This window comes from Mixophyes fleayi, chromosome 9, assembly GCF_038048845.1.
Source record: "Mixophyes fleayi isolate aMixFle1 chromosome 9, aMixFle1.hap1, whole genome shotgun sequence".
Lineage (NCBI taxonomy): Eukaryota > Metazoa > Chordata > Amphibia > Anura > Limnodynastidae > Mixophyes > Mixophyes fleayi.
Genome location: NC_134410.1, coordinates 81403735 through 81428482, shown reverse-complemented (window position 1 = coordinate 81428482; position 24748 = coordinate 81403735). Strand labels below are relative to the sequence as shown.

Genomic DNA, 24748 nt, shown 5'->3' with positions numbered 1-24748 from the left:
GAAAGAAACCTTTTTCCTACACAGCATTTGTTAAGTAAAAGGAAAAATGTTTGCATTAAAAATAATTGTATTGCATACCCTTTGCCGGATCACAAATCGGTCATATCTGTACCTGTAATTAATCTAAAATCTCTACAGTTGCCAGGCATTTCAAAGAAAGTGGGCAGTTTCTAACTTGATGGCAAACCCTGGAGGAGGTATATATTATTGGTGGGGCAAAGTCTTAGCATGATGCTGTTTCAAAGAGAAGTCCATTGAATTTATCTGAATCCAATAGGGTATCTGTTTCCAAATTACTGTTAGTCAGCAGGTGAAAACAGGCTACAGTATCGTACAGTTAACCAAATAGTGATAAATGCAGTTAAACTTTTTTTTAGTAACTGCAGTTTCATTGCTTTCTAGGTTTTAGAACATGAAGCAATTACACTTTGCTACTGAAGAATGATTATACTATTAACAGTGTTACTTTGTCTTTAGAATACACTTGCATCGGTGTTAAAGGATCATTTTGTTTTTCTCAGTTATGCATACATACATATATGAATATTACACCCTTATGCTATGCCACTTTGCACTGTGCATTTTGGCACCCATTGTGTATTTTAAATTGGATTACATTACATGTTCACAGTGATAGAACCTGCCATGAGCCCACATTATGATGATAAAAACTCACAGGTTATGTGAAAGGTGTATGTTGCCAACACATCCTGTGATATTTAACAATTAGCCTGATTTGTATTGTGTGGCCTGAATATGTCCATAGATCGTAATTGGGCATGTTGGTAAATTGGAACAAAGATGAGTAATCTGCCTGTGTGTGGTCCTATTCCAGCGGCACAGACTGGCCGTTCAACCAAAAAGGGCCGAACAGCCGGACTTCGTCCAGTTTGACTAAATTGGCCATGTGTTGCCAGGTTTTGTATAACCTTTATATAAGCTGATTAAGACCTGTCATGGGAGTATTATAAGTTTATTTCAATATTTAGCTTGGTCTAATGCAAATGGTAAATAATCGTAATTAAAAATCCAGATTACTTTTATGGCAATATAGGTAAGTGTCTGGAATGTCAAACTATCTCTGGTTTAACAATTTTATAATACTATGTGGTGCAGGACCAGTGGTCTAGATTGGTTTGTTCATCAGCATGGTCTGTTTTTTGCTTCATATCTATCTATCTATGTATCTTTACTGATTACCAGTTGAATGAATGATTACCCCGCAGTGAGTAGTATGCGATGTGACAGCATATACATGAACTGCACAGGCTGCTTGCACCCATCTCTGTAAGTACTAGCTAGATCCCGTTGGAGTCACTGACATCAGCAGGTCATGTGGCTGCAGCAGTCACATGGTACACATTGCTGGAAATCTTACTGTTCCTGCAGGGCCAGATTAAGGACCACAAGGGCCTGGGGCTAAAAATTATAAAGGGCCTATTGTGCGAAGTACCGTCACACCGGAGGTGTGGCCAGTGATTGGGTTTGTCCACCATGGAGGGCATAGCTTGCACTTTCCTCCAACCACCTACATCTCTCTCCCATCTTCCCTTATATAAAGAGTGCATCACTAACTGGTGTACACAGCATGTTACAGGCTGGGACAAGCTCCTGGCTGATCAGGATAGTCCCCTAAAATCAGCTGGGACAGTTGAGAGGTAAAGGTATGTTATTTTATTGACCATTGAATGCAAAAATGCAAACAATCGTTGATTAATTTTATTTAAAAAGTGTTTTAGCAGAAACAAACATGAAAGATGCTTTTCGGGTTTTTAACACTGAAAGCAAAGGTTGCTGAAAACTTAAGAAAAATAAATAAAGAAATAAAACTTTTTCATATATTATATATATATATATATATATATATATATATATATAAGTCTATTGTATGCATCTATATAGATCCTTTTATTTGTATATACATACTCATGTAAAAAAGCATGCAGACATGAATTGCAAATGTTCAGACAAAACACCAGAATATAGGAGAAATGTGATCTAAGTGACTCCTACTGTGAAATGATTGTTGGTGCCATACAGGTTGTTTCAGTACCTCAGAAACTTGGTTTCTTGGGATTTTTATACACAACAGTCTAGACTCTAGAGTTTACAGAGAACGGTGCTCAAAACCGAAAACATCCAGTGAGCGGCAGTTTTGTGGGTGGAAATGCCTTGTTAATGAGAGACATCACAAGAAAATGGCCAGCCTGGTTCCAGCTGACAGGAAGGTGACAGTAACTTGAGAGGCACCCTTGTCAACGCCACATAATACAGCGGGCAACCTTGTGACTGCCACCCAATACAAAGAGCAAAATATGATTTTTGATACAAACAAACTGCAGTTAATGTGTGAGAATGTAAATATCAGATGTTGGTTATTTGTATACCTCCTAACGTCTTAAATGGCCAAATGGGAATGTATAAGATGTGCTATACATAACTATTCTTCAAGTGCTCATACCTCTGAGCAGACTTCAAAATACAAACAGTCAAACACAGTTACCTGTCAGTGACTGCAGGGTATAATCTGCATTGAAAAAGTTGGTAATTATGTTTGTTTGGAACTAATCCCTATGCTAATACACACAGGGCATTCACAAATGTATATTATATTGTCACATGTCTCCTGTTGTTCGATATCTCCTGTTGGGCCTGTTGTCCCACATGACACAGCACGGTAGATTGGTAGTTAGCACTTCTGCTTCAGAGTACTGGGGCTATGAGTTTAATTCTTGACCATGGCCTTATCTGTGTGGAGTTTGTATTTTCTCCCCGTGTTTGCGTGGGTTACCTCCAGGTGCTCCGGTTTCCTCCCACACTCCAAAAACATACTTGTAGGTTAATTAGCTGCTATCATATTGACGTGTGTGTGTCGTCACATATCCTCTTTGGCCTATTGTTACATATCCCCTACTGTCACATATCCCCTTCTGCCACATATCCACTGTTAAAAATAAATTGTTCCTACCTGTTGTGCTAAGTGCCAGTGACCTCAGTCTGGGACTGGTTGGAAGTTGGTACAACATGGGTCACAGAGCATGAGTCACACGCTGCCTCTAGGTGCAGCCCGCAGCCCACTCAGCAAATGGCAACGTTGTGATTGACTGCCTGTTGCTCTCCAGTGAGCGGCCCCCACCTGACAATGCTCTTCACCCCAAACCACCCTCCCCCTCCCCATGCCAGGTGCCCTCACAAAAATAAATAAATACATTTTTCCTCCTGTCTGGCCTGGGCCTATTTCGGTGGAGAGGCCTGGGTCTGCAGCTCCATCGGGCCCATTAATTATCCGGCCCTGTGGTCCTGTGCTTTCACTGATGGAGAAAGAGGTAAGAAGGGGTAATGTGATGTGGAGGGTGCATGCGTGTGTAAAGTTGTTTGGCAGAGGTGGCATGTGTGTGTAAAGCTGCTTGGCAGAGTGGGTATGTGTGGGTAAAGTATGTGGACAAAAGGGCATGTGTTTGTGTGTAAATATGTGGGCAGAGGGACGCGTGTGTGTGTGTGTGTGTTTAAAGCTGCTTGGCAGAGTGGATATGTGTGTGTGTGTGTGTGTGCGTGTGCGTGTGTGTAAAGGTGCTGGGCAATGGGGGCTTGTGTGTAAAGTATGTGGGTAGAGGGGGCAATTGTGTAAAGCTGCTTGGCAGTGTGGGTATGTGTGGGTAAAGTATGTGAGCAGAGGGGTCATGTGTTTGTAAAGCTGTTTGGCAGAGTGGGTATATGTGGGTAAAGTATGTGGGCAGAGGGGGCATGTGTGTGTAAAGTATGTGGACAGAGGGGGCATGTGTGTGTGTGTGTGTAAAGCAGGTGGGCAGAGAAGGAAAAGTGTGAGCAAAGCTGCCGGGCATTTCTGTAATAACAGTACTACAGTGCTCCTTCACTAGACTACGGGAGCCCAGTAGCACCAAGTGATTGCATACTCTAATGAGGATATTGTAGAACTGTCTGAGTTCAAATCAAAAGCAGAGGCTGGAGAACTGTGAGAACAAGTCTTTACTGTATGGTATATGCTGAGAACTGAAGATAGCTGCCAGGTATTTCCTGTCAGCAAGCACTTCCTGAATGGCAAGTGGATGGCAGTGATGTCACTTCCAGCAAACACACATAGCATACATCTACATCCTCCATTTTTTAGAACAAAGTAACAATCAACAGGTGTGTGGGTGCAAAACAGAGTGACAGGTGTTGGATGTCGGAACAGTGTGCAAGTGAGAATACACATGAACTGGTAATACCGAAAGTTACATAGCAAAGTCCTGTAATTTAGTATTAGGTCTGGAGATTCGACCATACCTCGTAATGAAGAAAGGGAGTATTGACGTATCCTGTGTTGAACAGGGCTCACTATTGGTCAGGGGTATGGGATTGTCCTGCACTGCAATAGATGCTACTTCAGATGACCATGCACATTGATAGGTGTTTTGACACCTTCTGGCGGTATTACGTTGGGTGGGGTGCTGGCTCACACACCCCTAAGAGGTGACACCTGTTGCGCTCATATACAAAGCAACATCAGATTGCACCACGTAACTGTTGGGCCTGTTGGAAGATCCTTGCCCATTCCCGATTCTGTCAAACCCGACTGAGATCTGGATATGGACGGACTGCCCCGAGGACAATAGTCTCAGTTGATGAAAGGTTTTGTCATGATTGGCTTTGAGCCTTAAACTGGACTTCTCCAGAGCACTGTGCACATTGGTCTCAATGGTTGGTGTAAGCTTGGCTTTGGTGGTAGGAATGATAATGCGAGTGTGTCTGGACAGAAGGCATTGAGAAGAAGAAGGGGGCTCATCCCTTGGGGTATTTCTCAAATTAAGGAGTGCCATGAATATATCTGAACCATCTCTGTAGCATTTGTCTAACAGGTGCATTGCAGAACGTACTGCCCTTTCTGCTAGTCCATTAGATTGTGGCTAGTGTGGACTGCTAGTGACATGTGAGATGTCCCATTCATTGGTGAAGGACTGGAACTCACCACTCATGAATTGCATGGCGTTGTCAGTGAGCAGCTTGCGTGCTATGCCATGGGTAGAGAAATGTCTTTTCATTTTGCTAATGACTGTGGCAGTTGTCAGTTTAGGAAAATAGTCTATCTCAAACCAACCGGAATATGAGTCCACTAACACAAGGTGCTCTATTCCCCTCCACACAAAAAGATCTGCAGCAACAATGGACCAAGGGAGGACAGGTACTTCATGGAAAGTGAGCGGTTATTTGGCATGATGGGGCCATAGAGCATTGCAGAGGGCACAAGCAGAGACTACCCGCTCAATGTCAGCAGCCATAGAGGGCCAATACAGTGCATCCTTAGCCTGTCACAAAGTGGCCTCCCACCTGGGGTGCCCCTGATGGTCCAGCTGGGCATAAAATCCTTGGGGAGCATATGGGATTACAAACCACTGACCACGCAAGAGGATGTCCTCTAATATAGTTAACTGGTCCCGGAAAGCAAAGAATGACTTGAGGTCACAAGGCAATTTCCTGGAGGAAGACGGCCCACCATGCACACATAGAGATGGTACCTTTGGAGCTTGAGCATGAACTGTTGGATATGTGCCGAAGCAGTGTACATAAGATTGTGGAGAATAGTGATCAGTGGTTGGTGATCTGTTTCAACCACCACTGGACGTCCATAGATGAACGCATCTAACTTTTGACAGGCAAAGACAAGGGCAAGCAGTTCCTTTTCAATCTAAGCATATCTAAGCATATCGTGACTCATTGTCTGTAATGGCTCTGAACACAAAACTGATGGGTTTGTTGCACTGCAAACAGACAGCACCAAGACCATGCTGGGAAGCATCATCAGAGATGACCACAGGAACATGTCATCAAAGAACTGGAGCACTGGGCCAGAAGTGATCATAACCTTAAGGAGAGCATTAGTATCAGCATGACAGTCCAACCAACACCATTCAATGTCATTGTATAATAGCTGGCGGTAATTTGTCATACCTAGAAATACCTAGAAATAGCTGCAAACTCAGCTTGTCTGTGGGTTTGGGCATTTGCTGGATGACCCGTTTCTTGGCTGGATCCAACTTGACACCCTCTGATGTTAGAAGGTGGCCAACATATGGGACTGCAGTAACTTTGAAACAACACTTGTCAGGGTTTAACCATATGTTGATTTCACAAATTCTGTGGAGGAGTTTGCGAAGGCGCATGTCATGTTCCTCTATGGTGCGACCCCACACAAGAATGTCATTAATGATGATTTCTCAAGGGTATCACTTTACTGCCAGTACTGATGCCATAGGGCATTCGAAGGAATGCATGTCTGCGCAGAGTTGTCATAGGTGTAGTGAGTAAGGATGACTCCTTGACCAAAGTGATCTGCCAGAACCCGCACTTAGCATCCAGAGTGGTGAATATCTTTGCATTTGGCATGTCGGCAATGACTTGCTCCACGGTTCTGAGGGTGGTGATGTGGTCTCATCAGAGCTTTATTCAGATGCACAGGGTCAATGCAGATGCGTACTGAAGCATCCTTTTTAACTGCTGCAACCATGACCGATACCCATGGGGTGGCTTCAACAACTGGAGAAATTACACCTAATGTCGCTGTCATACAAATTATTTCCGCTATCACCTTATCTTTCATGACTAAAGGCGCCCTTCTGGGAGCACACACTATACGAGGAACAGTCTCATCAAGATGCATATTATTTGTGACAGGGAGTTTTCCAATGGTTTTGCAATCGAACAGATGAGCAAAGTCTCTTAATTCTGGAATATCCTGTTGCAGCACATGCACGTCAGTACTTAACGTTATTAACCCCAGTTTTATACTGTCCGGCAGAACTAGCAATGGTTTGACATTACTATCCACAATATGAAACTGCAGCTGGACACCTGTGGACTGAAACGTGGCCATACCCACAGTCTTGATTTTCTGGCCACCATAAGCAATTAGATTCACTGTGTAAGAACAGTCAATAGGGGAATGTGCACTGGAGGAGTTCACGTGACATGACATTGCATTTGGCATCAGTGTCAATTTTAATTTTGATGGCATTATTTGTCTCCTTATCAACTATGGTAGTAAATATTTCACCTTTTTGAGCCCTGAGGTCAACACTCTCACATTGAAGACCGGTGTCAGGATTGTTTTTGCGGTGTATCTACTGTATGGACTCAGTGCAGCAGGCTGCTGGAACGTGCACTGTAGTGTTGTCTGTCATCAGCTTTGGGCTTGGACCTGCACCAGCGAGCAAAGTGAATTTGTTTACCAAAGCATTTATTGAAAGCAGGACATTTGTGACGTTCATAGGAATGGCGACCGCCGCAATTCACAGGGCGTGTTTGTTGCTGCTCATGTTGCCGGAGGTCACATATATCAGACTGTTTTTTCAACTTGATTGCACTTTTGCGGGACTGCTCATGTAACCTGCATATGTGTATAGCAGTGTCCAGTGTCAGTGTCTTCTCCCGCAGGAGATGCATATGAGTGACATCATCATAAGTCCCACACACAATTCTGTCCCTGATAAGCACACTTGATAAGTGACCATATTCACATTTATTTACTAATAGTTTCAATCTGGCAGCATATGACTGGATGCTTTCAGAGGGGCTCTGCACAGCAGTGTTAAATGCATGTCTGACCATTATGACATTTTTCACTGGTAAGCATATTTCATCAAATTTTTTTATTAGTGTGTCTGGATCCTCCTGATCCTCCTTCTCTGAATAGACAAACGTGTCAGCTTTATCTACAGCTTCAGCACCAGCTAAATTGAGCAGGGTGTATGCCTGTACCTTTTTGATTTGTCTGAGAGTCCAGCACAGTAGTATACACTAGGGATGTGCACCGGCGACTTTTGGTGTCTCGTGTTTTGTGTTTTGGATTCGGATTTGCTTGAGGTTTTGGGTTCGGATTTGTCTCGCAAAACACCTGCCGAAAGGTTTTGGTTCGGATTTAAGGTTTTGGATTCGGATTTTTTTTTAAAAAAAGCATAAAAAGTTCGAAAATCAAGTTTTTGGGCTTATTTTCACTCCTACGCTATTATTAACCTCAATAACATTCAATAACAATCATTTTCACTAATTTACAGTGTATTCTGAACACCTAACAATATTGTTATTAGTCCAAAACGTTGCAACGAGGTATCTTTCTGGACTGCGTAGTGGAGTGGTCCCCACAATATAATAAGAAAACCATCAACTGGTCTTAATTACACCAAAAATTGTACCTGGACTGCGCAGAGGAGTGGTCCCCACAATATAATAAGAAAACCGGCATCAGCTGGTCTTAATTCCACCAAAAATTGTATCTGGACTGCGTAGAGGAGTGCTCCCCACAATATAATAAGAAAACCGGCATCAACTGGTCTGAATCCCACCAAAAATTGTATCTGGACTGCGTAGAGGAGTGGTCCCCACACTATAATAAGAAAACCGGCATCAACTGGTCTGAATCCCACCAAAAATTGTATCTGGGCTGCGTAGAGGAGTGGTCACCACAATATAATTTAAAAACCCTCAATTGGTCTGAATCCCACCAAAAATTGTACCTGGACTGCGTAGAGGAGTGGTCCCTACAATATAATTATAAAACCCTCCACGGGTCTGAATTCCCAAAAAAAAGTTTCTTGGCTGCGTAGTGGGGTTTCCCCGGTACACAACTTTTTACCGGGGCCACAATATAATTAAAAAACCTTCCACGGGTCTGAATTCTACCAAAAAAGTTTATGGACTGCATAGTGTAGTGTTCCCCACAATATTATTTAAAAATTTTGCAGCAACAGTCAACGTTGTTTAATATCTGATACACCTCTATCTGGACTGAATAGTGGAGTGGCCCCGGTACTAAATTTGGTACCGGGGCCACAATACCTCCTCCAACTTCCAAGTGTAGTGTTAATAACATATAAACACTACAGTAGTTCTAGCACGTCAATACCTCTTGTTTTAAATTATGACAGGGCATTTTACTTTTGGTTTAATTTTTTGAATTTGTTGACATTTTGTTTTACTTTTTGAACATGGCAAACGACTGTTGAATGGTCACATAATGCCAAAAAAAGAGTTGCAAGATGGAATTGTCCTTGGGCCCTCCCACCCACCCTTATGTTGTTGAAATAGGACATGCACACTTTAACAAACCAATCATTTCAGCGACAGGGCCTACCAAACAACTGTGGCTGAAATGATTGGTTTGTTTGGGCCCCCACACCAAAAAAACAATTCATCTCTCCCTGTACAAACTAAACAGGCTCTACTGAGGAAAGATGTCGTCCTCATCCTCAACCTCTGATTCCTCTCCCCCTACAGTGTGTACTTCCTCCTCCTCACACATTATCAATTCGTCCCCGCTGGACTCCACAACCACAGGTCCCTCTGTACTATCTGGAGGGCAATGCTGTACTTCATTGAGGAATTGATTATTCATTTTTATAAACATTATTTTTTCAACGTTGTGAGGAAGCAACCTCCTTCGCCGCTCACTGACCAGGTTCCCTGCTGCACTAAAAACTCTTTCCGAGTACACACTGGAGGGGGGACAATACAGGTAAAATAGAGCCAGTTTGTACAGGGGCTTCCAAACTGCCTTTTTTTCCTGCCAGTAACAATATGGAATGTCTGACATGTCTATTTGGATGGTGTCAGCAAAATAATCCTCCACCATTTTTTCTATTGTGACAGCATCCAATGCAGCAACAGTAGACATGTCTGCAATGATTGGCAGGTCCTTCAGTCCGGACCAGATGTTATCAGCATCCCCGCCAGCGGGTCTTTTAGGAAACCTGAGCTTTTTCCTCGCAGCTTTATCCTCCAAATTTTTGTTTTCCATTATATGTAGCACAAGAGAGCGTACCCCTAAGCCACACACACTCGGCAAAGCCTTTAAAAATTATATGCGGCACAGGAGAGTACCACTGGATTTATACTGCAGAATCAGTGAACTTTGTAATATTGCAGTATCACTGGACTTATACTGCAGAATCAGTGAACTTTGTAATATTGCAGTACCACTGGTGGACTTATACTGCAGAATCAGTGAACTTTGTAATATTGCAGTACCAATGGACTTATACTGCAGGATTGTTTTTGGATATTTTTTTTTAATTTCTTTTTTTTATATTTATTTATTTATTTATTTTTTTATAACTTTTTTTTAAATTTTTTATAACTTGGGAATAATGGGGAAATACCAATGCCCTTAGAAGGACAGAGCACAGGACACAGCACCACTGGACTGAACAGGACACAGCACAGGACCCAGCAGCACCACTGAACTCAGAAGGACAGAGCACAGGACACAGCACCACTGGACTGAACAGGACCCAGCACAGGACCCAGCAGCACCACTGAACTCAGAAGGACAGAGCACAGGACACAGCACCACTGGACTGAGCACAGCACAGCACAGGATATAGCAGGGCAGAGGACCACCTAACACAACCTCCCTCTACCCTGATCAATGCCTGAGTGAAGATGGCGGCCACCGGGGAATTTATAGAATCCGAGTATCGCAAGATCTGACAACGGGATTATGACTCGGAGCCTCACTTTCAGTTTTGCGATTGTCTCGGATCCGGCTCGGATCGGCAAGGTTCGGGTGGGCTCGGATTTCAGATATCCGAGCCCGCTCATCCCTAGTATACACACTATTCCTTCTTGAATTTGAGCCATGCGTTCGCAATGGCGTTGTCAAAAACAAGTGGATCTATGAATCGGAGACCTTGTGCCATCACAGCCAACCTTCTCACACCATGTAGAACTGTCTGAGTTCATATAAAAAACAGAGGCTGGAGAACTGTAAGACCATGTCTTTACTGTGTATGTCCTGTCAGCCAGCATTTACTGAATGGCAAGTGGATGGCAGTGATGTCACTTCCACCAAGCACACATAGCATACATCTACAGATATATTAAATTATTCCTTGTCTTGTGCTTTACACCTCCTAGGCACGCCCCCAATGATGCATGTGACACACCCAATGGTATGGTCACATCCCTTTGGCAGCACATACGTTTCCCTTTTAGGGGGGTCCCGTGAAGTTGTTGTACCAGGGCCCAAAATTTCTACTGGTGGCCCTGTCTGAGCTAACCATTAATCATTGTTTATTTCTATTCTTCAGTGCTGTACAGAAATGGTACATCAATACAAAACAAAATACATACAGTAATAATACATACACCAGATAATACCTAGACACAATGTAGAATAAAACACGTTTCTAATATATTAAATAGCATAATACAGCATAACATGTGCAGCGTACAATGTAACAGGGACATACTGACAGGAGACAAAGGGCAGAGAGGACTCTGCCAGTGAGAGCATAAATAATAGAGCTGTTAATCTATTGTTATTTCTGCCATGGAGTGATTCAACGACATTACATTAACTTTATCTATAATTCTCATTCTTGCACAGTGAATAATATGCAGCATACATAATGAGAAGAACAGTTTAAAATAAACTTTTCTGTAAACATGGTAAGTGGCCTTGCTGGACTGAGTGCTAGATATTGTTTGATATCCACAAGTCTGTACCATACACTATAAATTTATCATAATTTTAATATAATCAAAGTGTAAAATTTCACAGTTCTTCATTTGAGAACACTTTTACTCCTCATAAGTAGACTGTGGTGCTTGAGTAACACTGATGGAAATAGGAAATGTCTGTTCACTTTTTCATGGATTTGAATGGGTTAGTGGAATACACAGAAGGTGGAGTTATGACCATTGGGGAATTGACAGTTTGATTTCTGAGATTCCCCTTCTTCCCAGCCCTGCCTCTCTCGAAGAGTGAAACTTTGATATGTTATATATATACATCAGTTCTTGCTGAGACCCTGTAACAGGAATACAGAGGGATAGGATTTTAGCAGCAAGGATCATCAAACAACTCCTTCAGACTGAAACTGGGACTTCTAACTAACCTGGGAACTCGGCAAAGTGGATGTGATGGCTGGACTGACTGATTCATTTAATATATGGCTATGATATTACTTGAAGCTTCTTACTTAATACATTTAGAACTTAGCCTACTGCATATAACATAAGTACAAGTTATTTGAATTGAAATTGTGTTCTGAATATTAGATCTGTGTCGTCATCACAACATTAGGATTTCTTAACTATAACAATTGACTTTTAGAAATGCTTTTATAATTATGCTGGTTATGATGGAATTAATCGTGAAACTATTGTGACAAACATTAACCATATACAGATGCCTTTTTGCAAAAGATCAGTCAAACCACAATCTCCGTGGGGAAGAGCACAATGTGGCATACAGATAATTGTGGGACACCAAAATGTCACTGAGAAAAGGCCTTGGCCACATACAGTCTACGGAGATGTTGTGGGCAGAATCAATCAAAGTCCCCAGCCGATAGGTGCCCAAAGCCACATACCAGGTATCACCAGACAAACTCCTACATGTCACTATGCCACAGGTAATATTGAATTTGAAGATTGTGAACAAGCACAAAGCTCTGGTCGACCTGGAAGCCATTTCCCAGTCCAAGGTCTGAAACTTGTACCCAGCAACTATGTTCCAGTGCAGGAATTCAAGGATATTTATCTCCGCTACCTGATAAATCTGCTACTTCAGCTATCTGATTTAAGTCGTCTGTCGCTGTCACTTTTTGAAGAGCTGGAAGAGGAATTACTGTTGTTGCATAAACGAAGCGCCGAACTTCACCGCCGAACAGGAGCCATTTATTGGGGACTTAGCAAGCGCAGTGAGCAGGGAACACCAGAACAAAACTACAGCCTTGCTAGAGGTAAGCACCAGTGGCATAATGGTAAGGATCTGAATTTGGTGACGTTATTTCAATGCTGTGCACATTTTCATGTTGGTGACTGAATATAACTAACATCAGTACCATTTATAAAATGTCTTACCTTAGATGCTATGAGAGTTCTCAATGAAGCCTGTTCTGTTATAAGAAATAACCATTTTGATACTTATTTGCAATAATCTCCCTTGTTACAATAGCACAATAGTGATTTTTAACAGTTTTGCCACAGTTTTGCAACTGTTTTCCATAAAGAGAAATACTCAATAACTTAAAACACACAATAGCAATAGATTATTAATCGAATCAGAACACATTCTTCTAAAATATTTTTTTTATTCTCTATGAATATTTGTGTACATGTTTTGTAAAAAACAAAACAAACCCTCCACAAATGAGCTTTAAGAAATATATGCGATTAATTTTTGTTAATGTTTCATCCTGTTTGTTATCCTGAGTGAATTCATGTGATTGAGGGAATGTAGCTTCACTCCACTATTACAGCTGTGTCATCTGTGAGGTCCACTGTGGTGTAGAAAGTTATTGGAACACATTTATACCTCCAATTTAACAGTTAAAATTATGTGTCCTTAGGTAGAATTCTTGTCAAATAGAGGGAAGCACTGTGTGTGCTTAAGCTGCAGTCTTCTATATCAGTAACTGTGTTCCCACATGACTCTGTTATATATTTGTAAGGAGAGAACCCTATAAAAACAAAGGAGGCTATTTAAGTGAAAATTCCATTCCAGATCTGTAGGACAGTAACAACACTGATAAGTGTAGTGCACATTCCATCAAAAAAGCCTAATCCGAGGTCTCAAGCCAAGGACAAATATTGAAAATCATTGCTTGATTAGAGCAAAACTTCCCAAAAAATTTTGGGAAAAGAAGAATTATAATAAAGAGGTAGTATAGAGAAATTGCACCAACTAGTTAATAGAGGAAACAAACACACACAGGAACTCCAGTCTCCAGCCCTTATCTCCCAGTCAGAACTGAGGTTTCCTCCCCTGAAATAAACACACATTTCTGACTAGATAATATGTAATGTTGCCAACATTTCATAATATTTCGCACAGACACTTCACTGCTGAGCCAGTTCATTTAATCGGGCTAATTGCCATACGTTCTCAACAAACCTTGAACCACTACTATTCCCAACGTCATATGTACTTTTTTGTACTTTAAACACATTTTTCAGCAAATATTAATATCTTAACACAAGTGAATTTGAAATATTGCATCTAACATACAAACAAATAGGACTTTTATTGTGTACTTGGTCAACACTGAAAAGCAGGGACATTTCCAGGAACAAATCTTTTAAACTCAGGGACAATCCTTGGATATTAGGGATTGTTGCCAGGTACTAAGACATTGTCGGACTGGGGCATGAAAGGTCCAGCAGGGGAATGCAATGGTAGGGGCCCATGGAGGCAACTATGGCCAGCAACTAGTGGGGGTGAAAGCTAAGAAGACCCACTGACCCGGTAATAAGTTTGCTTTAGCTACGTAAAGTTGGTGGTAGTTCAGTATTATACAATATATATGAATACAGTATATGTCATTTATTATGATATACTATTATACATGAGTATATTGTCATTTATTATGTTGGCATTAATTAAAATTAAATAATTTTATCACTATAGGATCAGTGGTCTTTCCAAACAAATTTCTCTCCAACCTTCCAGCTGCAATTCTTTCCCCTCGGTTCTCTATGACACACCCATTCTTCCCTCCCTGATTCTCTCCAAAACACAATTCCCACACCCCACCCTCCACACTCTCCAAAATGCCTGCACCATAAGAACTTGCAGGAAACTCACTGAAACATAGGAGAACATAATATAGGGCCCTGGTCAGAATCAAACTCATGAACCCAGCACTGTGAGGCGGCAGTGCTAACAACTTTATTGAAAGCTGTATGACATATTTTTACTGATATCTCCTCTAAAACTTTAGACTGCAGTTTCTCACATTGTATAGAACAGAGGCGGAAATACTAGCGGTGCGGGCAGTGTTGATGTCCATTAAAAAAATTAAAAAAATAAATTATACTTACCAATCCAGCGGCGCTTAGGACACAGAATCCTCCTCCCTTCTCACTGACTGTCTGACGTGACGTCATCACGTCTCAACAGTGTGAGTGAGGAGACCAGCGGCACAGAGAGGAGCCACAAGCATGATGAAAGAAGACAGAAGACAGAAGACAACGAAAGGAAAGAAGGCCAAGTAAAAAGTAAGTGAATGAACGGAGGCAGTGGACGCAGTGTAATAAAAGGGAACAGTGTGTTACAGAAGGGGCACATTTTGATGGTGAAGTGGGCCAGGAGCACAGTGTGTTATAGAATGGGCATAGTGTGATGGTGAATGGGGTCAGAGACACAGTTTGATGGTGAACTGGGCCAGGGACACAGTGTGTTGCAGAAAGGGCACAGTGTGATGGTGAATGGGGCCAGGGGCACAGTGTGTTACAGAAGGGGCACAGTGTGATGGTGAAAGGGGCAAGGAACACAGTATGATGGTGAAAGGGGCCAGGGGTGCAGTGTGATGGTGAATTGGGCCAGGGGCACAGTGTGTTACAGAAGGTGCATAGTGTGATTGTGAATGGGGCCAGGGGCACAGTGTGTTACAGAAAGGACACAGGGTGATGGCAAAGGGGGCCAGGAGCACAGTGTGTTATAGAATGGGCATAGTGTGATGGTGAATGGGGCCAGGGACACAGTGTGCTACAGAAAGGGCACAGTGTGATGGTGGAGGGGGGCAGGGGCACAGTGTGTTACAGAAGGGGCATAGTGTAATGGTGAAGGGGGCAAGGAACACAGTGTGATGGTGAAAGGTGCCAGGGGCACAGTGAGATGATGAAGGGGACCAAGGGCACAGTGTGGTGATGAAGGGACTGGGGCATAGTGTGATGGTGAAAGGGGTCAGAGACACAGTTTGATGGTGAACTGGGCCAGGGACACAGTGTGTTGCAGAAAGGGCACAGTGTGATGGTGAATGGGGCCAGGGGCACAGTGTGTTACAGAAGGGGCACAGTGTGATGGTGAAAGGGGCAAGGAACACAGTATGATGGTGAAAGGGGCCAGGGGTGCAGTGTGATGGTGAATTGGGCCAGGGGCACAGTGTGTTACAGAAGGTGCATAGTGTGATTGTGAATGGGGCCAGGGGCACAGTGTGTTACAGAAAGGACACAGGGTGATGGCAAAGGGGGCCAGGAGCACAGTGTGTTATAGAATGGGCATAGTGTGATGGTGAATGGGGCCAGGGACACAGTGTGCTACAGAAAGGGCACAGTGTGATGGTGGAGGGGGGCAGGGGCACAGTGTGTTACAGAAGGGGCATAGTGTAATGGTGAAGGGGGCAAGGAACACAGTGTGATGGTGAAAGGTGCCAGGGGCACAGTGAGATGATGAAGGGGACCAAGGGCACAGTGTGGTGATGAAGGGACTGGGGCATAGTGTGATGGTGAAAGGGGTCAGAGACACAGTTTGATGGTGAAGTGGGCCAGGGGCACAGTGTGTTACAGAAAGGGCATAGTGTGGTGGTGAATGGGGCCAGGGGCACAGTGTGATGGTGAAAAGGACAAGGGACACAGTGTGATGGTGCAGGGGCCAGGGGTGCAGTGTGATGGTGAAGGGGGCCAGGTGCCAGGGGGAACAGCGTGATACAGAAGGGACACAGTGTGATGGTAAAGGGGGCCAGGTGCACAGTGTGTTACAAAAGGGGCACAGTGTGATGATGAAGGGGGCCAGGGGCATAGTGATACAGAATGGGTGCAGAGGCACAGTGTGTTACAGAAGTGGCACAATATGTTAAAGAAGGAGTATAGTGGGATACAGAAGGTGGCCAGAGGCACAGTGTGATACAGAAAGGGCACAGTGTGATACAGAAGGCGTCCAGGGGCACAGTGTGATACAAAAGGGGCACATGCTATATATTTGTATTTCTTATACTTGAAATTTGAAGTAAACAAAATAAAAAGCTATAATACATTTTCTGTTTTTGTGTGTGTGTGTGGGGGGGGGGGGGGGGGGTCGTGGCCTAATGCAAATTTTTGCAACTGAGCCCACAACTCACACGTTCTACCTCTGGTATAGACGCACTGATATTTCACAGCAGAGGGGCAGAGGGCATCATAGGCAAACAGTATTTGAACATTGGCTAGAAATATTTCAACATACAATACTATTATAGTGTATAATTTTCTTCCCCAAACCATCAAATGTGCTTGTTAATGAGACGTGCCTGTCAGTACTCTGCCCTATTGGATACTGACTGGGAATCAAGCACATACTGTGGTAGGTGTGAATTTATTATGGTGAATCTAGGTCTCCTTCACAATTTTGCTATAAGAAATTTCTAGTTACACCCCTGGTTCTTGTGTTTGTGTGGCTTATTAACATGCTAACTGTAAAACTCCAACAGGTTTTGTGCAATCTGATATAGAATGTTTCAGGGAATTCATTAAAAGGGTAAAGGTAGAGACTTTAGGAATAGTCTGGTCGTACGAATTCCCTTATAAGCAGTAATCAGGGAACAGTGCAAACAGAAATCATTTTGAGTCAAAAAAGTTTTATAAATAGATAAAAACAAAAGAACTAGCCACTAGGCAGAAATGCAACATGTAGACACATATTTTAGTAACTACATCTTACCCTAGAAACTATTGTCATTCTAGTGTACAGTAGTGAAAAACAAGCAATGTGTTCAGGGCCGGATTAAGGGAATGGAGGCCCCTGGGCAAAGGGGGCCACCATTCCCCCATGAGGCCCCTCCCTGAGCACTTACCTTTTTCTGTTCTCCTGTCACTGTAGTCCTTCCGCGGCGCGCTGTATGGGTGTGGAAGCAGGTTGGAGATCTTTGTCATCAAGCGAACGGGAGAGAGCATCAGCCCTAATATTCTTGACCCCAGGTCAAAATGAGATTAAAGCGGGCAAACAACAGAGATCAGCAGGCCTGGCGTGGGTTCAGACACTGAGCTGTTTGCAATTAATTTAAATTCTTATGGTCCGTGTACACAGTAACAGCATGCTCAGCCCTCTCTAGCAAGTGTCTCCACTCCTCTAAGGCCATCTTGATGGCCAATAATTCCTTATCCCCGATGCTGTAGTTTTGTTCAGTAGTGGAGAGTCTTCTGGAACAGAAACCACAAGGATGAAATTTTCCATTGGAATCTTTCTGTGAAAGAATGGCTCCTATACCAATGAAGGAAGCATCAACCTCAACGAAGAAAGTCAGAGGCAAATCAGGTTGTAGCAAAACAGGGGCGGAGGAAAATGCCCTTTTTAATGACTGGAAAGAACTGAGAGCTGCGGGAGACCATGATTTAGATGCCCCCTTGTGGGTGAGGGCAGTTATAGGAGAGGTGAGAGTAGAAAAATCTTGGATGAAATGCTGATAATAATTGGCAAAGCCAATGAAGCGTTAAATCACCTTGAGACCCAAGGGTTGTGGCCAGTTGAGGATGACAGCAACTTTCTCCGGATCCATGGATAGGCTGGCACCAGACACAATATAACCCAGGAAATGTACCTGAGAAACTTCAGAGACACACTCCTCCAGCAATATAGATGGTTGATGTGTAGTCGAGAGAGAACCTCCTTGACGTGACCTCTATGAGATTCTAGATCCTTGGAGAATATCAAAATGTCATCTAGGCAGACAATGACTAAGAGATATAATAGGTCTCGGAAAATCTCATTAATGAACTCCTGGAAGACCGCTGGGACATTGCATAGACCAAAAGGCATCACTAAATATTCATAGTGGCCATCCTGGGTGTTAAAAGTGGTCTTCAATTCATCGCCCTCACGGATCCTAATTAAATTGTAGGCACCTCTGAGATCCAGTTTGGTGAACACCGTGGCACTTTTGATCCGATCGAATAACTTGGAGACAAGAGGTAAAGGGTTCCTATTTTTCATGGTAATGGCATTGAGTAGTCTGTAATCAATACATGGGGCTAGATTAACTAAGCTGCGGGTTTGAAAAAGTGGGGATGTTGTCTATAGCAACCAATCAGATTCTAGCTGTCATTTTGCAGAAGGTACTAAATAAATGAAAGCTAGAATCTGATTGGTTGCTATAGGTAACATCCCCACTTTTTCAAACCTGCAGATTAGTAAATATAGCCCATGGTCTCATCCTTCTTCTTGACAAAGAAAAATCCTGCACCAGCGGGTGAGGAAGACTTCCGAATAAATCCTCATTTGAGGTTTTCAGAGACATATTCAGTCATAGCTCGAGTGTCGGGAAGAGAAAGAGAGTAGGTTCTGCCCCGAGGAATCTTCTTTACCGGAATAAGCTCAATGGAATAATCCCAAGGGGAGTGGGGTGGAAGAATCTCAGCAGCAGTATTGCTGAAAACATCTTCGAATGCGGCGTACTCTGAGGGCAGGATATGACTGGATCTCAAAACGTGACATCTGATAGGAAGAGTAGGAAAACATTGATCTGTGCAGAGCGGAACCCATGAGGTAACCAGAGACGGTTGACAATCAAATTGTGGTGAATGGTCCTTTAACTAGGGTAATCCTAAAATTATAGGATTAATAGTCTGTGGAAGAACTAAGAAAGAGATCCAGTCAAAATAGAGGAGACCAACTTGCAGTTGAATAGGACGAGTGGTCTGAGAAATAGATCCATTGGCCACTCTGTTAGCATCCACCGCTGTCAGAGTCAGGGGTTGCAATAATGTTTCCAGGGGTAAGTGAAGGTTGACGGATAAGGATGCAGAAATAAATTTCCCTGCTGCGCCTGAGTCCACGAAGGCTTGGAGGGAGACCGGACCCTTGGAAGAATGAATGCTGATGTGCCTCAAAAAATCAGTCCTATCTTGGAAACAGGGGGAAGATGCTCTCAGCCCTAGACCGGCCTTCCTGGCACCGACTAGGACCTTGCGTTTCCTGTTTATTGGGGGCACTGAGACAGGATGTGAGTGGGATCAGCGCAGTAGAGGCACAGATGGTTCCTAAACCTTTGTTCCTGTTCCGCCACAGTTAGACGAGAACGCCCAATCTGCATGGGCTCATCAGGAAGATAGCTGGATTTTGAAAAGTGGGAGCCAAGCGTGGAATAGCTAAGTAAGACTTTTCCTGTTCCTGAGTCCGCTCCAAAAATCGGATATCAACCTTGACGCATAAAGAGATGAGGTCATCTAGGTTGGCAGGTAAGTCCCTAGATGTCAATTCATCCTTGATCCGATCTGTAAGCCCTTGCCAGAAAATTGCTATAAGAGCCTCATTATTCCATTTCAGTTCTGAGGCAAGCGTTCTGAACTGAACAGCATACTGACCCACTGAGAGGCTCCCCTGAAGTAACTTCAGAATACTGGGAGCTGCAGAGGCAACCCGACCAGGCTCATCGAACACTTTTCGGAAGGTCTCAATAAATGAAGATGAATTCTGTAACGGCATCATCACGCTCCCAGAATCCCAGGCTAGAACTTGATCCGTGAGTAGTGAAATAATGTATGCCACCTTGGCTCGTTCTGAAGAAAAATTCCCAGGTGATAATTCGAACCAGATGGCACACTGATTGAGATATCCTCTGCATCTCTTAGGATCACCACAAAAATTTATCAGGCGCTGGGATCCCACTAGTAGGATTGAGAACATCTGAAGCTGGTGAGCTGGCAACAGGGGGTGCGGAAGCAACAGATACTCCAGGAGGAGTCAGAATTCTCTGAAGGGTATCCAGCCGTGTAGCTAATCCCTGTAGACACTGCAGGAGCTGAGTCTGATTTACCTCCTATTGATCAACCCGATGCGCCAGGTGCTGCAGGAGGTCAGAGGAAGAGAGGTCACCGGTGCCTTCGATATTTGACAATGCCAGAGTATACTGTCACAGTCACAAAGATGAAGTATGTGACACTTACTAGCAGTACTGAGCCGCAGAGTCTAACACGGACCCCCACAAGAAGGTATGGGCTTTGCTGCAAGGGACATGCAGGTCGTGGCCCTCAGTATCAGTCAGCTGGCGAGGTATCAATGAGGCAACAGTGATGGAGCACCGGGATATAGAATGGAAGTCAGATGCAGCGGTACACAGGATAGTCAACAAGCCGGGTCAAAACCAGAGAGACAAGCACAGCCAAATCAGGAACAGGAGAATGGTCAGGAAGCCGTGTCAGAACCAGGAATCACTCAAATCAGGAACCAAAGGAGAAGTCTGGAACAAGCCGGGGTCAGAATCCAAAACGGTAATAGGCACAGGAACAAACGCTGGAGCAAGGCTGAAGACCAAATACTCTGGCAAGCAAATGGTGTCAGGGTGTGCTTCAAATAGAGGAAAGAGATACCTGATTGGAGCTGCCACAATCGACAGGAGTAACGCAACCAATCGCCGAGTGATGTTCTGCGCATGCGTGTGGATCCAAACAGGAACAGTCTAGTTGCTATGCGACGGACTGCTCAGCGTACGCATGCAAACAGAAGGGAGAATGTGCGTTGCTATGCAACGGGACAAAGGCATCGCATGGAGGCAGGCGCCCATCTAGAGGCAGAAGCAAGACGGCACCTGACAGTTTGCCCACTGAGTCACTCACTCCTCCTACTCGAAAAGTTTCGGTCACACTGAAAATTAATATTCCCAGCAGCCTGATGATTGATTCTGTGGAACAGCCACTCTTGTAACGAACAAATGTTCAGATAATGTAACAGGGGATTAAGAACAACCCAGAGTATTCTTCCTTCTAACGCGTTTCATCACAATAAGTGATTTCTTCAGAGGACCGATCGAGATGTCCATCTCTCATACTGGGCAGCTTTTAAACCTTTGTCCGCCTTCTTCAACTAATTAATTAACTAGCAGCTGTAAAAAATGTGTTACTTTGTACAAAGTATTTACATGAATATTCTAAAAGCATTCATCTATTATACAAATAGAACTTTTTTTGCACCTTTTCACGAACTCCTACTCAACTGAACCAATACAATTGTTTCTTTTTCGGTCAGATACACATATTTAAAACATAACTGTTTTTATTATATATTTAGAGCATCAATGTTTTCCCTATATAGTCTCATAATCCATGTTGTCTCTTCACTTTTCTTTGTTCCTATTTTTGTGACCATATACTTTATTCTTACTTGAGGCTAGTGCAGTTTCCCAGAAATCCAGACCTAATATAATCACAATCCTATTTTTAATATTTTATGCATACACAATAGACCATCCATTACCCCCAATCTGATATATTTTAATTTTCATCACAATATTTATATTTTTACATTGTTATTTGATAATTATACAGTATAAATTTAGGAAATAATCTCATTCAGTTTCATTTAATCCAGCAGGAGTCAGAGTATTCAGCTTATGTATCCAAAACAACTCTTGTGTACATAATTTTTTATACCTATCCCCACCTCTAACCGTGTATTTAATATATCCACCCCAATTACTGATAGGCTTGCAACTTCTCCATTATGATACACAGTAAAATGTTGTTGAACACTATGATTGTCTCTCTTATTCTGGATATTTCTTCTGTGTTCCATAAATCGAGACTTGAGTGTTCTTGTAGTTATTCCCACATAAACCAGATTACAGCTGCATTTTAGCACGTATATTAACAAGTTTTGCTGTTAATAAAACCTCTGGGGTTAAATGTATCAGTTTGCCTTTACAAGCCATCGCCCCTTTAAATTTTAACTGCAAAGACGCCGATCTCCTGCGAGATGACAAAACCGGACTTTGATACATTTACCCCTTGATCTTATACTTTCTACCATCATGAGAAAATTCCTTCATATTATCTGCTAAATTAATACAAGTGGTACATCTATTACTTCCACACCTGTAACAACCCTCATATCTTTGGGGGATCCAACTTTGTACAGTTGTGGCCTGCACCACAATGTTTTTTGACCAAACTAGGGGCCAAAATCTTTTTGAGCTTATTCCCTTTTATAAAAACTATCTTTGGGTTTTGTGGCAATAGATTCTTAAGTATATTATCTTGTTGGAGAATATGATAATTTTTCCTAATTACCTCTTTTATCTCCATGACTGTATATTGAATTTTGAAATGAAAGCTAAACGAGCAGAAGCGTCCTCTTCAATTTTTCCATGAATTTCCCTAACCTTAGAATATTGTCTTCCCATCAGTAGGTCTATCCGATCCATGTTAAATACTTCTCTCATCGCAGTATGCAGTAATTTTTTTGTGTACCCTCTTTCTTCAAAATCGTTTACTAGTTCTATTGCATGTATTAAAAAAGTGTCTGTATTCATGCAATTTGTAGCGCTTGCCATTAATTGTTAAAAGGCAAATGTCATGAGACCCTATAGTATATTCCTGTGAAGCAGAACAGTATGGCTAGAATAGTTGGTGCTGTGTAAACAAGACAGTTCAACAGGATAAACGGTAGGTTTTGAGCTGAGGTTTTGCTGCCAAAGATCAGTGGATAACATGAGGAGAAGTGGCTTCACTGGAGTGGAAAAGGACAATGACTGCAACCTCACCAGGGCCATCTTAACAACATTATGGGCCCCCGGGCAAAGAGGGTAAGCTAGAAGTTTATAAAAAGTTACATAAACTGGTTACCATGGTGATAACCCAGCCCAGCCTGTGAGACTGAGTGAGAGGAAGGAGGGGCTGTCATTAAGGGGGGATAGGAATAGAGAGGGGGAGAGACAGAGACTGGGAGAGACAGAGGAGAGGAGAGATGGTAGCTGGGGACCTGGGGTGGAAGCTCCCAGGCTCCCCCAGCATTGCCTGGCTGTCTGAGCATGGTGACTGAGCCAGGACAAGGAATGTGTGCCCTGGATGAGGGGGAGAACTCCATGCCACTATAGAGAACCCAAGATAGAGGGGGACACTTCGCATGGAAGAGGCCCTGGAGTGAGGGCTGCTACAAGAGGCATGGTAGCTGTAGTGTCAGATCCTGAGGCTGAGAGTACATAGAGTGACGTGTCAGAGCACAGGAGACATTATCCCTGTAGAGGAGGGATGAGCTGCAGTTGAGAGGTACACAGCGCGTGTCAGAGCTGCATGGAGGAGAGGCTGCCTGCCTATTAGCATCCATGTGGGTGCCCCTGCAGAAAAGGTGATCTACAGTGAGTATGGAGTGCAAGAGACATGTAAATTATGTTATTTAACATCTGGATAACATTAAGAACTGTGCAGGAGGAGTTATAAGATATTTGCAACCATATTCGTATTGCTCATTAAGAACTGTGCTGGAGAGAGTAAGGAGATGTATATATTTTTCTTTATTGCTGCAACCATTATGATTATCGTGCTGGAGGAAGAGGAGTGTAAATAAAGAGTTGAGTTTATCATAGAGATGGTCTGGCGCCCAAATTATTGTGACTTTTATTACACTGCACCAAAGTGACATCCCCTGTGTCCCACTAACTACAAAGAAACACCTGCATGTGCAGGGACCCCCTGATCATTTACACCCATGCCCATCAGCTAGCCAGGGCTTGAGAAGGAGGTGCATTGTGTACCCTTTGCACCTCATACTACACACAGTGACAGGGGGTTACAAATGTAACATCAACTCTGAGACTGACCTCCAAAATTATGAACATTACTTTGTTTATTTGAACATAAAACACAAGTTTGCACTGTCTCTTGGACTGTGCCTCAACAAGAGTTTAACCTACAAATACAGAAAAGCATAATTTGCTTAATCCTCAATGTAAACAACAGTTGCAAACAGTGAGTGAGAAAGTACGAGCAGATGATTATGTGACCTGTCTTCAAGATGTTAAAATGCCCAAAGAGTAGTTACAATGAGTACCTTGAGGTCGCTCAATTGCTAAAAAGGTCCTTTCATTTAAGTGGAGCTGCAATGACCTCAATTAAAGGTGTAGGGAGCCAGGTGCCATGGTTTTCAACACTTGCAGTACGTGCATGATCTGGGCCTTGTCTCCCTACAGTAGAGGCCAGAGCCAGACCACCGACAAGTGTGGATCTGGAGGATGTTAGACCTGATATGTCTGCCTGGGGATTGGTTTCTGACAGTGATCCCGAA

General features: G+C 43.1%; 1 protein-coding gene across 3 annotated transcripts in view; it reads left to right on the top strand.

Annotated features, from left to right (window-relative positions):
• Positions 1–11778: 11778 nt before the first annotated feature.
• The window catches only part of NHSL2 (NHS like 2), a 290614-nt gene continuing 277644 nt past the window's right edge, over positions 11779–24748 (top strand). For 2 of the 3 annotated variants that reach the window (XR_012678905.1, XM_075184582.1), the window contains exon 1: positions 11779–12740. Coding sequence is in view for 2 of the 3 variants with exons in the window: in XM_075184582.1 (XP_075040683.1) it covers positions 12185–12740 (556 nt within the window). In the remaining variant the exon portion in view is untranslated. The remainder of the gene's footprint in view (positions 12741–24748) is intronic. The other variant, XM_075184581.1, reaches the window with a different exon arrangement.